Raw genomic sequence first — 11,631 nt, 5'->3', positions numbered from 1 at the left:
CTGCCTAAAAATTTAAGTGTATGTAAATCAAAGGAACTGGCTAAACACTAAGATGATAACTCTGTTAATTTACTATACTAACAAGTTTTCATATCATTTCAGTTATTTTATTACAGAAATAGTTTGTAAATTCTAAAATAGCAAAGTATGTTCCCTTGCTAATACAGTTTTTCTATAATATATAACACTGAATTGTTTATTCTCTTTTATATGTATTATATATTCATTTTTCTCCTTAAAAAATTATAATTTACTTTTTAGTGTTTTAGACAGTAGAATTAAGGTAAGAACCCTAGTTTGAAAAATACTTGAGTTTATATGACCTCAACTAAATTAAATTGATTTAGGGTCCAATCTGATTTTTTTGCAATTAATAGTTCAGTAAGACACAAAAAAATATTTTTAAATCTACTAGAAAAGTTCAAATCTTGTGACTTCATATTCGATCTAAGAGTTAATGTCAATAAAAAAGTTTTGGTCCACTTTATGTACCTGGTGTTAGGTATTGTGTAAGTTATTTTTAAATTTTTATTTATTTTTTTGCTATTAAAATGATTCACTTGATATTAAGTTGTGAAAGAACATTTGGGCATTATGTTTGGAGGAAAAATGGTGACAGATTATAATTTATCAGGTACAAATTTCAAAAATAGACTTGTCCATTCTCACTTTTGCAAGACATAGCATTTTACTAAGCTATCTAGTTCTAAAATTTTCTTTGAGTTATTGTGTGTGGCTAAAGTGATAAAGATTTTATTGTCATTTTAAGTTAGTAGCATTAAAAAAGCAATAACATAATTATATCATTAATAAAAAACAAAAATATCTTCTCACATAAAAAGTATTATTATCAGAAACTACAATAATGCAAGGGACATTTTCTTACACATCAAATGAAAAACCTAAACACTAAAAATAATTTCTCATATTCTAGTAATCAGTGGAGCGACAGAGGCATCAGTGAATGTGTCAGTGAGAATACATGTGAACATTAGATGAAATACACAGCTTCATCTCAGCATAATCTAGCAATATCTTTTCTGATACAACCTACTTGACAACATTTCTCACTCAGTGTCATACGGAACAGTCTCTTTTTTCGGGAATGTTTATCTAAGCCTAAGTTTTTTAATTCTGAAAGACTTTTGTCTTCTGCTTCATTTTGTCTATTAAGAATAATTTTCTTAAATTCTTCAAAGTTAAGATTTGAATCCTTTAATGCAGATTGTTGTAGCTCTCTCAGTGATGGCTGCCTCTCAGACAGTGTTGCCTTCAGCTCCTGTGGCAAATTAGGAACGAATTCCAACAGCATCTTTAAGGTTTCTGCATCTTTGGTGATGGAGGGTGGCATGATTTCTAATTTAAAAAAGAGAGGGAAGAGAAAAAATATTCATGTTAAAGTACATCAGGAAAACTATAAAATTTTGCATAGACACAAAGGAAAACATTGCCTCAATAGAATTCAACAATAAAAATCAGAATCAGAATCAGCAGGTGTCCTGATATCTAAAAAGCTTAGTTTATTATAGTTGGACAGGTTAAACAACATTACCAAAGTTCTGCTTTACTCCACTCGTACCCTTGTCATCTCTCCTCATGTCCCTTTAATGCTTTCACCATAGCACTTTTTTATCTCTGACACTTGAAGTCATCTTGATCCTCAAAAACACTCAGTTTGACCACAGATGGATTTTTATTACCTGAGTAATTTATTTCCATGACTAAGCAACTTCTGAGTTATGATAGTAATCCTTGAAAAGTATATTAATTATTTTAAACTATCAACTGTTCCATGGTGGCAAGTTACTGCTTCAGGATAAAGTTTAAAAGGCAGAATTTCCAACTGCTCTGATCTAGCAGGCAGGAGATACCAGTCTCTGATGCTCCTCATGCATGTATTTAATAATTTCTCTTCCCTAGAGTATTTACTGCAAATCAATAATGTTTTACTTTATGGAGAAATGGGTTAAAAGAACACTAACCAACAAATCACTGACTATAAGAGATTTTTAATCTGTTGTGGTGTGTGTCTACTGACTACTGTGTATGGTTTTTGTTCCAATGTTGTAGATCATAAACTATGCAAGTTCTGTGTGTTGCCTAGGAAGGGAGCCTGGTCTTAAGTAGCATTCCAGGATTGGGTATACATGAAGGTTGAGACTTGGGCTGGGAACTTTCAGGGACCAGCTGACATCTTCCTTCTTTACACTCATTCAGTTCAGTTGAACATCCATTGATAGTTTCCATGTCTCTGGTTCTGCCAGATTAGAGATATAAATAAAAAGAAAACATCTTTCCTGCCCTCAAAAAACTTCCAGGTAAATTCTATCCTAACCTTACCTATCCCCATTACACAATTTTGAGTTACAGCACCAAAAAAAAGTTGAAACACAGATGAAGTTTAAATTATAGTGTAGACCTGGATCACTACTTGCTGTTTTTCATGGACAGCAAAACTGTCCATTTCAGCTTATAATAAGACATTCCTCCTGAAATAGTGGAAACAATGAGGTCAAGAGATATAAATCTAAGCATGGAAAGTGGATTCCTGGGCAACCACTGATGCCTACAGATCAGAGAAAACCATGCCCCCTCACCCAGGCAGGAATGGTCTCGGCTTGTTCACTTCCTGAGTTCTGTAGCAAGGATCTCAGCCAACAACAAACTTCAACAACTGGAGTTTTCAGTGGAAAGAAAACAATACTTTAACATTTTATTTTTCCTCCCAATGTTTTCTCTCATTCAAGTTCCAAACTGGCAATGACAGATGAGAATTTATACCATTTTTTGGTAGTCAGAAATGTTCGCATTTTCCCTCAGTAAGACATCCTAAATTCAATTCAATCTCCTCATAAAAACTCTCCTTGCTCTAACTTAAACCTTCTCTAATTAGAGCTTTATTGAATACAATGAAAAGCTGATTGTAACTTTCCATATACTTAAAGCCAGTTAATGAATCAGGCAAAACATTTGTAGTTTCTATTACATTTATTCGTAGGTTGTTGTTTTTGGCACTTTTTTTTTTCAATTTAAAAACTTGTTATTTTGAAATACTTTTAAAGTTACAGAAAATTCACAAAAATATGACAGAGTTCCCATATATCTTTTTTTTTTTTATTTTGGTAAGAACATTTAACATGAGATCTACCCTTTTAACAGAATTTTAAGTGCCCAATACACCATGATTATCTATAGGTACAGTGTTATAAATCAGATTTCTAGAACCAATTCATCTTGCATAATTGAAATTTTATACATAATTAGCAGCTCCCCATTTTTCCCTCCTCCCAATCCTGGTAACCACCATTTATTCTTTGCTTCTGTGAGTTTGACCATTTTAGATACTTATAATAGTGGAATCAAGCAGTATTTGTCCTTCTCAGACAGGCATTTTTCAGTTAGCATAATGTCCTCCAGGTTCATCCATGTTGTTGCATATTTCAGGATTTCCTTTTTTAAGGCCAAATAATACTCCATTGTATGTATATACCACCTTTTCTTTATTCATTCCTCTGTGGATGGACATTTAAGTTGTTTCCACATCTTGGCTATTGTGAATATTGCTGCAGTGATTATGGGAGTGGTAATGTCTCTTCAAGATCCTGATTTCAGTTCTTTTGAATAAATACCCAGAAGGGGATTGCTGATCATATGGTAGTTCTTTTTTTTTTTTTCTGAGGAACCTCCACACTCTTTTCCAAAACGAATGCACCAATTTGCTTTCCCACCAACAGTATACTATACATGGGTTTCAATTTCTCCACATTCTTTTTTTTTTTTTTTTGCGATATGCGGGCCTCTCACTGTTGTGGCCTCTCCCGTTGCGGAGCACAGGCTCCGGACGCGCAGGCTCAGCGGCCATGGCTCACGGGCCCAGCCACTCCGCAACACGTGGGATCTTCCCAGACCGGGGCACGAACCCGTGTCCCCTGCATCGGCAGGCGGGCTCTCAACCACTGCGCCACCAGGGAAGCCCTCTCCACATTCTTAACCACACTTTTCTTTTGGTTTTTGATAATAGCCATCCTGACAGGTGTGAAGTGATAGCTCATTGTGGTTTTGATTTCCATTTCCCTGATGATTAGTGATATACAGCATTGCTTCTTATACCTGTTGGCCATTTGTATGTCTTCTTTGGAGAAATGTCTGTTCAAGTCTTTAGCCCATTTTAAAACCAGGTTATTAGTTTTTTTGCTATTGAGTTGTAGGAGTTCTTTATATATTTTGGAAATTAACCCCTTATCAGGTACATGGCTTGCAAATATTTTCTCCTATTTCATAGGTTGCCCCTTCGTTATTGAGTATGTCCTTTGCTGTGGCAGAAGTTTTTTCTATTGATGTAGCCTCACTTGTCTAATTTTGCTTTTGTTGCCTGCATTGTACTCTTTATTAAAATTATTTTTTAAATTTATTTTGAAACATTTTGCAATTCACAACAACTTTAGGTTCTGGAGTCTAAAAGATAATATCCTAATCAACCTGAATTCATACAAGAGCCTCCATTATAATCAGTATATTTTGGACTAAACTCTTACTAACATAGACTTCTTCTAATTAAAAATATCTATCTTGTTTTTAAAACGGTATAGTGAGTATTATTTCTGCACACATTGTGGGAAAGTAATTTAATAATGTAAAAACAGATAGAAACTATCAAACAATAGAGGTTTTAAACCTCATGAATCACAGATTATTGACATGTACTTCCAAAGTGATTCTTAACTAGTATTTTAAACACTTCCCTTGATCCTCATTTGCAGGCAATATTTTGTTAGAGTATTTCCAGTCAAATTATGTACTGAGCAGTGACAAAGACAGGTCTTTAAAAATATTTTAAAATCACTATCCTGTTCTACAGAAATAGAAGTTTGGCCACATATCTAGATAGGTATAAATGTAGTCAGAAAACCATTTTTAAGCAACAATCTGGAGACAACCTAAATGTCTACTAAGAATGGTTAAATATATATGGTAGATTTATGACGTGGAATACCAGAAAGAACTTTTAAATTATCTTTTTGGAGTCTAACAATGTGAGAAAATGCTCACAATATAATGTTAAATGAAAATGCAGGATATACACATACCTATTGCCAAATATTATTATTGCTTTCCATTTCCTCATTTAATATAGATATTTTCATTTTCTCATTAAATTCACAGATTTTTTTCAGTCTTTAATATCTAATGGTGCTCTTCATTATTGTATTTATGTACATTTTTCAGTCTTTAATATGAGCATATTATTTATTCAGAAAAAGTGAAACAATGAAGCAAGTGCAATCTGGTCTTACCTACTTTGAATCAGTGAATTCCTAAACTCTGTGGTACTCTTCTATTAATATTATACAAGAAGTATGTAAAAACTTGCATTAAATAAATCAGTCTCTGACCAACAATGTAGAAAAGTTAGGTAAAAAACTTTATAATCATATTTTAAGTCCCATAAAAGGACAGTAAATGTACTTAGTGTGCACAATGATTTTACATGAGGGTCACTTATATAGAGGATATGCATATAGCCTATAAATATAGTTGTGATTTATCATAAATTGCATGTGTTATGAAATATAAAACAATTATTCATAATTGAGCTTGCCCTCTCTGATTTTAACATGACCCATTACAGTGATTAGACTAGGCTATACCTCAGTGAAAGTTTCCATTGTTACTTAAACTTAGCTTCCAATTTATCTTTATAAATGCTTTATAACTTAACAGTGTTTTTTTTAAAAAAATTCCAGATTTAATTCTGAGATCTTGCTTTTTTAAAGAAAATCCATTGCAGCTTCTAAATGCTTGAAGCATCAATCACGCTTCCTGCTTTGTTTGGCTGAAGGGCAAACTTCCCTTGACTCTTGTTCCCCTTCAGTTTCTCTTGTAGACCATCAGGCCCTTTTCTTTCTCTTTAATCCCTTCTCTCACACATGAACTTCAAGACTCAGTTCAAAGAAGTGGGAGGTTAGGTCCTCCCCTTTGGTGAAGTTAACAAATAAAAATAAAAGAGTAAGTTTTCGATGGCGTGGGCCACAGCCGAGATTGCTTTTTTTTTTTTTAAACAAAGGAGGTTCGTTCAATTTAAGGCCCCCTTTTATGTTTACACTTCAGGACCCTATCATAGGTCTCTGCCCTATGCCCTTTGGTGCGCAAATACGCTTGATAACCAGCTCACACCTCACTGTTTGCCCCCTGTCATCTCAAGTTAAGATGCCCTGTCCAGTTGCCCCATCCACCAACAAGCCTTCAGTCCTGCCCTCGGACTGATTCTCTGGCCTGAGTACGGATCCTCCGGGCTGAGTACGTCCCGCCTACTGTGGGTCTTTGAGCACTTACCTCCCTCTGTAGCTTCCTCCTTCTCCCTCCCTACCCCGCCACCCGGACTGCCAGGAGGTGAAGGTACCAAGTGCCTCTCAGGTAAGGCCACTTGCTGTTCCCGCTGCTTTCTCTCCCTGTGGTGAAATCCCGGGTGAAATCCTGTCTAGAAAGCAAGTTACGAGGCAAAATCCCAAACTTTTAGGCACCGGCAGCTTCAGAGTCATGTGTGCCACCCTTCCCATTGCTCGGCAGCCGGACATCAACCAATGGGAAGTGCGGAGCGGCTGGTCGGGGGCGGGGGTTGGGTGCTCTCACCTGCTGGCGGTCCGGATCCCAGCCAAGGCTCCTCCAGGCTCAGAGCCGTTCTCCCCCAGGAGACCGAGCCACAGATCTCGACCCAGAGGCGGACTAATTCTCGGCCGCATGCCTTAATAAGGTCGTTCGTCCTCTGGCCTGAAATCTCTCTGGGAAGTTGACTCAGTAGCAGCCAGACCCCTAGCAGGTGGGACAAGAACAGGCGCGGCATCCTGGACCTCATCTCGTCTGCTCTGAGCGTTTTAGCCTTTCTCGAGATACTGCACCTGCTGTAGCCTACCGGCCTCCGTCAGTGTGCCAATCCTGGCCTTTAGGTTGCTTTCCCTGCCTGGCTCCACCAAGCTTTTATAGCCCTCTGGCTACCACTTAGACCTTGAGTCAAGGGTCCAAGCTCCACCCCTTTCCCCACCCACCTGTTTGAAATACCCCCTTCCCCCACCAGCTCTGGTTTACCCTTACAAACTTTTCTCCATTTGCCCATCCTTCTGTTCGTGGCCCTTTTACAGTTGTTTGGGGGTTTTTTTCCTCTCTTTTTTCTTTCCCTCAAACCATTTTGTATACTTGGGTAGGGTTAGTCAATATTTGAAGTCTTTATTATAAAGCTAGGCATGGCCACTGTGCTAAATTATATCAAGAATAAAATTGAAATCACCCATATTCTCACAACCCAGTGTAAGCCTTCAAATCTAAATAAGATTATAGTTAGATTAATTAATATTGTGTCTGGTATATCAGTAAATAAAAATATAATGAATGAATGGATATATCATTGACAAGAGAGGGAGAACTGATGACTTTTTATCTAAATACTGGTGAAAACATTAAAATCCTCAATGCATCGCTTTAGGCTTGTATGGTATCCTAAGTTTACAATGCACTTTCTCCACTGACTTTCCTTGGACTCCTCTGGGACATAGCTTGATTGTAACCAGTTACTTGAGTATTTTAATTTGAGATTGTATTCTGTGTCTCGAGAGAGACCAAAAAAGAAAAGAAAAAAAGCAATGGAATCCCACAGTTGCAGAAAGAATATTTTGGAATATAATGCAGATTAGAGCACAAAAATTATATGATTATTTTATTTTTGCTGTACTCTATGTTTGCTGTATTTGGTGAGGTAATTTTTAACACCTTCTAATTTAACTTTTAAAAAATTCAATATAGTTTGAGCTGATATGTTCATTAAGGTTTTCTAGATGGACAGTAAACTTGTAAGTTCAAATAGGTTCATTTTTCAATAATTTATTTGCTTGTTTTCATAATGTACTCAGATTACCTCAGCTCCACCAGGTAAATCAGAGACCTGGAAGAAGTTAGGGTAGCTCTGAATTTAAGTAAAAAGTCAACAATCACTTAGTTACAAATATAGCTATGGAATAGAATAGTTCTAATTTGTAGATTGCTGCTAATTTTAACAGGGCACACTCAGCACTGGTCATGTGCTATGCATTGCATAATTGCTCAAAAAAATCTGACCAAAGCTGTGGGATGATCACGATAGTGCTTTTAGATGGGTTTCTGCTAAGACAAGCAATTTGGGACAGGCTTCTCAAAACTGAGGTTTGATGGTATTTTTGTGGGTTCACAGTTATTGCAAAAAATAATCCATTTACAGGGCTGTCCTCCAAAGTAACTGCTCATTTAAAATATAAATTTCCAGGGGAGTGTAATTTTTTACCTTACTTAGGTAATCTTATTGAGTCCTCACAACTGTCCAGTGAAGTGGCCATTTTCTCATTTTACAGAGAGAGGAAGCAAGCTGAGAGTAGTCAAGTTAACTTGTGCAACCTTGTCTAGCACATGTGCCACATGTGGGCTTGCCCTACTGTTAAGGGTAACAGGCAAATTCAGGATTCATAGCCTTTATAGACACAACTAAACGGTATTTCATATTCTTAAAACAAACGCAACAACAAAACCCAAAGAAACCTCTTTAAAGAGAAAAACCAAATGTGTGCCATGCACACACCTGGAAAGTGCTGGAGCTGGGATTCCTACCCATGTCTACTGGATTCCAAAGCCCCCTTTCTTTGATTCCACTGTATCCCTTGGATCTAGCTCCAGTTAGGATTAATCTGCATGGTGAAAGTTAATGGATAAACAATAATGTCTTTAAAACAGCTGTTGGAGGTACAAAGCAGTAAGCAAACCTATAGTAACAGTAAGTGAAACTGCCTCAGTCTCCTTTTTAGACCTTTCACCCTTAACTACCTCAAGACTCTCTACCAAGCTCAAGCTGTAAGGGGTAGATATGGTTTTCTAATGTCTCCTGCAGGTAGCAGTGTCCATGTGACATAGTTCTGGCCAGTAGGACATAAGCACACGGGTGGACGTTTCTGGCAAAGCCTTTGCTTTTCTGATCCAGGCACTAAGTCTTCTTCTGTCCCCTTCTTGTCCTATCTGAAACACATACACTGAGCAGCTGTCTTGGAACCCAGAGGTGGGGAAAATAGGAGGTAGCAACAGGAAAAGTGTGAGGAGCCTGCTGGCATCATTCAGATGCTAAACAGGGTTGGATGTTTACCCCACAGACTTCTTTGAAGCTACTCTTTTAGCATTTTCTGTTATTTACAGAGAACACATTTCTAATTGATACATATATATAAGTGGAGGAAATATTATATACAAGAAATAAATTAAGTTTACATTCATCAGTTTCTCATGAGAGTTTTAGGTATGCTTTAGTAGTGATTGAATAAGATATTTTAAAGACTGCAGTAATTATTTAAGTGCTTATGCTAGATGGTTTACCACAGATTATTTTTGTACCACTTAAAAACCTGTCATATAATAAGAAGCAGTGAATGCAGATTCTGGGACTAGGAACACTGCCTCCAGGGATTTTGTGGAGGAGGGGATGAGGGACATAGGTCAGGGCAGGGTTTGGGGAGCTGGTTTTTGTCTCTGGGGCTGCATCTTTGTCCTGCCCAGGGTATAAGTTTCCTGGGCACTGCCACTGTTCTTCTGGGTTAGAATCTCCATTTCCAATAAACTTTGTCCTGGGTGGCAGACACCCTCTGAGGTTCTGTAGTCCTTTATTGAATTCCCTTGCTTGTGGCCTTCTATCTGCATTACCTTCCTGCCTCCACTATATCCAGTTGGTGTTGGCCAGTGGTTCTCAGAGAAACTCACTTTTTAAAAGATATGAGACTCTGCTTTTTTATATTTCACCACTAATATCTTTCTACAAGCTTTATGTCTTGTAATAAATTTTCATTGTTTTCTCTGATCTGTCAATAGCAGACAACCCCACTCAATCCCCATGATAATCAGGACCACATTGGATCTATTTTTGCTTGTATATTTCTTCTGTCATTTAACTGGAATTTGGGGAAGGAGGAGAGGTAAACCTTTGTAATTTTTCGAGCATCCTGGTCAGAAGTCATTGCTGACTCTATATCTCATAGAGATAAGATGTTTTGTGCTTTCACTTCAGATTATCATGCTGCTTTATCAGGAAGACTGAAACAAAAAGTAAAGAGAAATTTGGGTCTTCAAAAAGTCCTCTTGTCATCAAACCTTTGGAAATCTCTTGGTTAAGAGGTTAGAAAGGATAAATAACTTCACTTTTTTCTTTCTTCTTATTTCTACACAAATAATAATACATGTGCTAAGGGAATGTTCAGAAAGAATCATGCCACCCGATGGAAACTCCATATGAATAGGGATCTTAGTTCTGTTCACTGATGATACATGCTTGTCATGTGGTAGGCACTCAAAAATAGGTCTGCAAATATGCTAGTTTTTTAAATCAACATAAATGTTAATTTACTGAGTCTAAAATTAAGGCCTAATATTATATGTTGCCTTAATATCTGGTGAAACTAGGAGGGACTTAAATGGCTTAACCACAAGTTCCCCTCCCTATTCTGCTCCCACAGATGGAGTCCCCTAGTCCCTCCTCAGCAAGAGGACCAGGCACAATTCCTGCTTATCTCTGAGTAATGGGTTTCATTTCCCTGCTAGCCAATGGAATTATTCAAAGCCAATTACATTCTCTCACAGTAACCAGGGTTAGCTCTCTCTCTTGATACTACAAGGCCTGCCTCCTACAGCCCCTGGTTGTTCATTCTGTTCTGAATACAGCTCCCATGTCACCTTGTGTGGCATGCAGTGTCTTCCTACCCTGGGCTGTGAGTATATGACTAATAAACTGCTGCCCATCTCATCTTTCCAGTGTCGGGTGTTGAATGTTGTATGTGGCCATCCTATAACTCTGGGGTGGAATTCCCTCCTTACCAACTGGATAAAAAGGAGGCAATTAAAACAATGGCATCATGAACAAGATGGCTAGTCATCACCAAGGACACTTTTTCAGCTTTAATGAACTTCTCTTGGCTAACTAATTGGTTCCATGTTATGGCAAAGGCCACCTGAGACAGAACTACCAGTTGCTGTAGTCCTGTGCTTTGGGTATACTTTGTGTCCTTGTCAGTATTGCCAACTCTTTCTACCCTGAAATACTCTCGTTCCCAAGACAAGAATTGTCATTAATTTACTATACCACAGCTTGACATGTTGTTGGGTTTGGCCCATTTTTAGCAGGTGGTCTCTGAGGCTCCTACCTGTTAAGGTGGGGACAGCTAACCTTAACTGATTGGCTCTTGAGTCCCAATTTTCAAGGATCCAGCTAGAATGATCTGGTCACTGCATCTAGCCTGGTGATCGTAACTGGCAGCTTGGGGACAGTCATATGGATATTGTTTGTGATTGTGCTCCTCTGAGACAGGCTCAGGGATGGACCTCTGTGAGGTTTATGAAAAGGAAGGACACCACCATCCCCGGGAGAATTAAGCATGGCACCCCAGTTGCTTAAGAAGAATTGTTGCTCAGGCAAAAGTAGTGCCTGTCTCCTGTGCTGCTGCTTCCCTTGCTTCTGTCATATGCACTCATTTGACCCCCAAGTGTATCAAGGTGTAAAGCCATAGAGACCTGTGGCCAGGGGCTGAGGAGAAAAGAAAAGCAAGGGAGCATTTGGTACCAGCCCCTCCCCAAACACCA

The 11,631-nt window shown here is 37.9% G+C and overlaps 1 protein-coding gene across 2 annotated transcripts; it reads right to left on the bottom strand.

Annotated features, from left to right (window-relative positions):
- Positions 1 to 940: 940 nt before the first annotated feature.
- On the bottom strand, positions 941 to 6,841 carry LOC132492498 (prorelaxin). Of its 2 annotated transcripts, none has more exons than XM_060102077.1 (2): positions 6,631 to 6,841; positions 941 to 1,356 (listed from the first exon to the last, which is right to left on the bottom strand). In XM_060102077.1, exons 1-2 carry the CDS (start codon positions 6,839 to 6,841, stop codon positions 1,016 to 1,018), a joined length of 552 nt encoding a protein of 183 aa, XP_059958060.1. In that variant the 3' UTR covers positions 941 to 1,015. The 2 variants fall into 2 exon arrangements, with proteins under 2 accessions (XP_059958060.1, XP_059958061.1); XM_060102078.1 differs by lacking the exon at positions 6,631 to 6,841 and adding an exon at positions 6,334 to 6,511.
- Between the last annotated feature and the right edge of the window lie 4,790 nt (positions 6,842 to 11,631).

The sequence above is a fragment of the Mesoplodon densirostris genome, chromosome 6, assembly GCF_025265405.1.
Source record: "Mesoplodon densirostris isolate mMesDen1 chromosome 6, mMesDen1 primary haplotype, whole genome shotgun sequence".
Classification (NCBI taxonomy): domain Eukaryota; kingdom Metazoa; phylum Chordata; class Mammalia; order Artiodactyla; family Ziphiidae; genus Mesoplodon; species Mesoplodon densirostris.
The sequence above is the reverse complement of the archived record's forward strand: the minus strand, read 5'-3'. Positions and strand labels throughout refer to the sequence as shown.

Excerpts from the sequence above, each read along its gene's own strand:
- LOC132492498 (XM_060102077.1), bottom strand. The coding sequence starts at position 6,841 with ATGCCGCGCCTGTTCTTGTCCCACCTGCTAGGGGTCTGGCTGCTACTG. Across the intron at positions 1,357-6,630 it reads GGGATCCGGACCGCCAGCAG|AAATCATGCCACCCTCCATC; the intron begins GTGAGAGCACCC and ends TTTTTAAATTAG.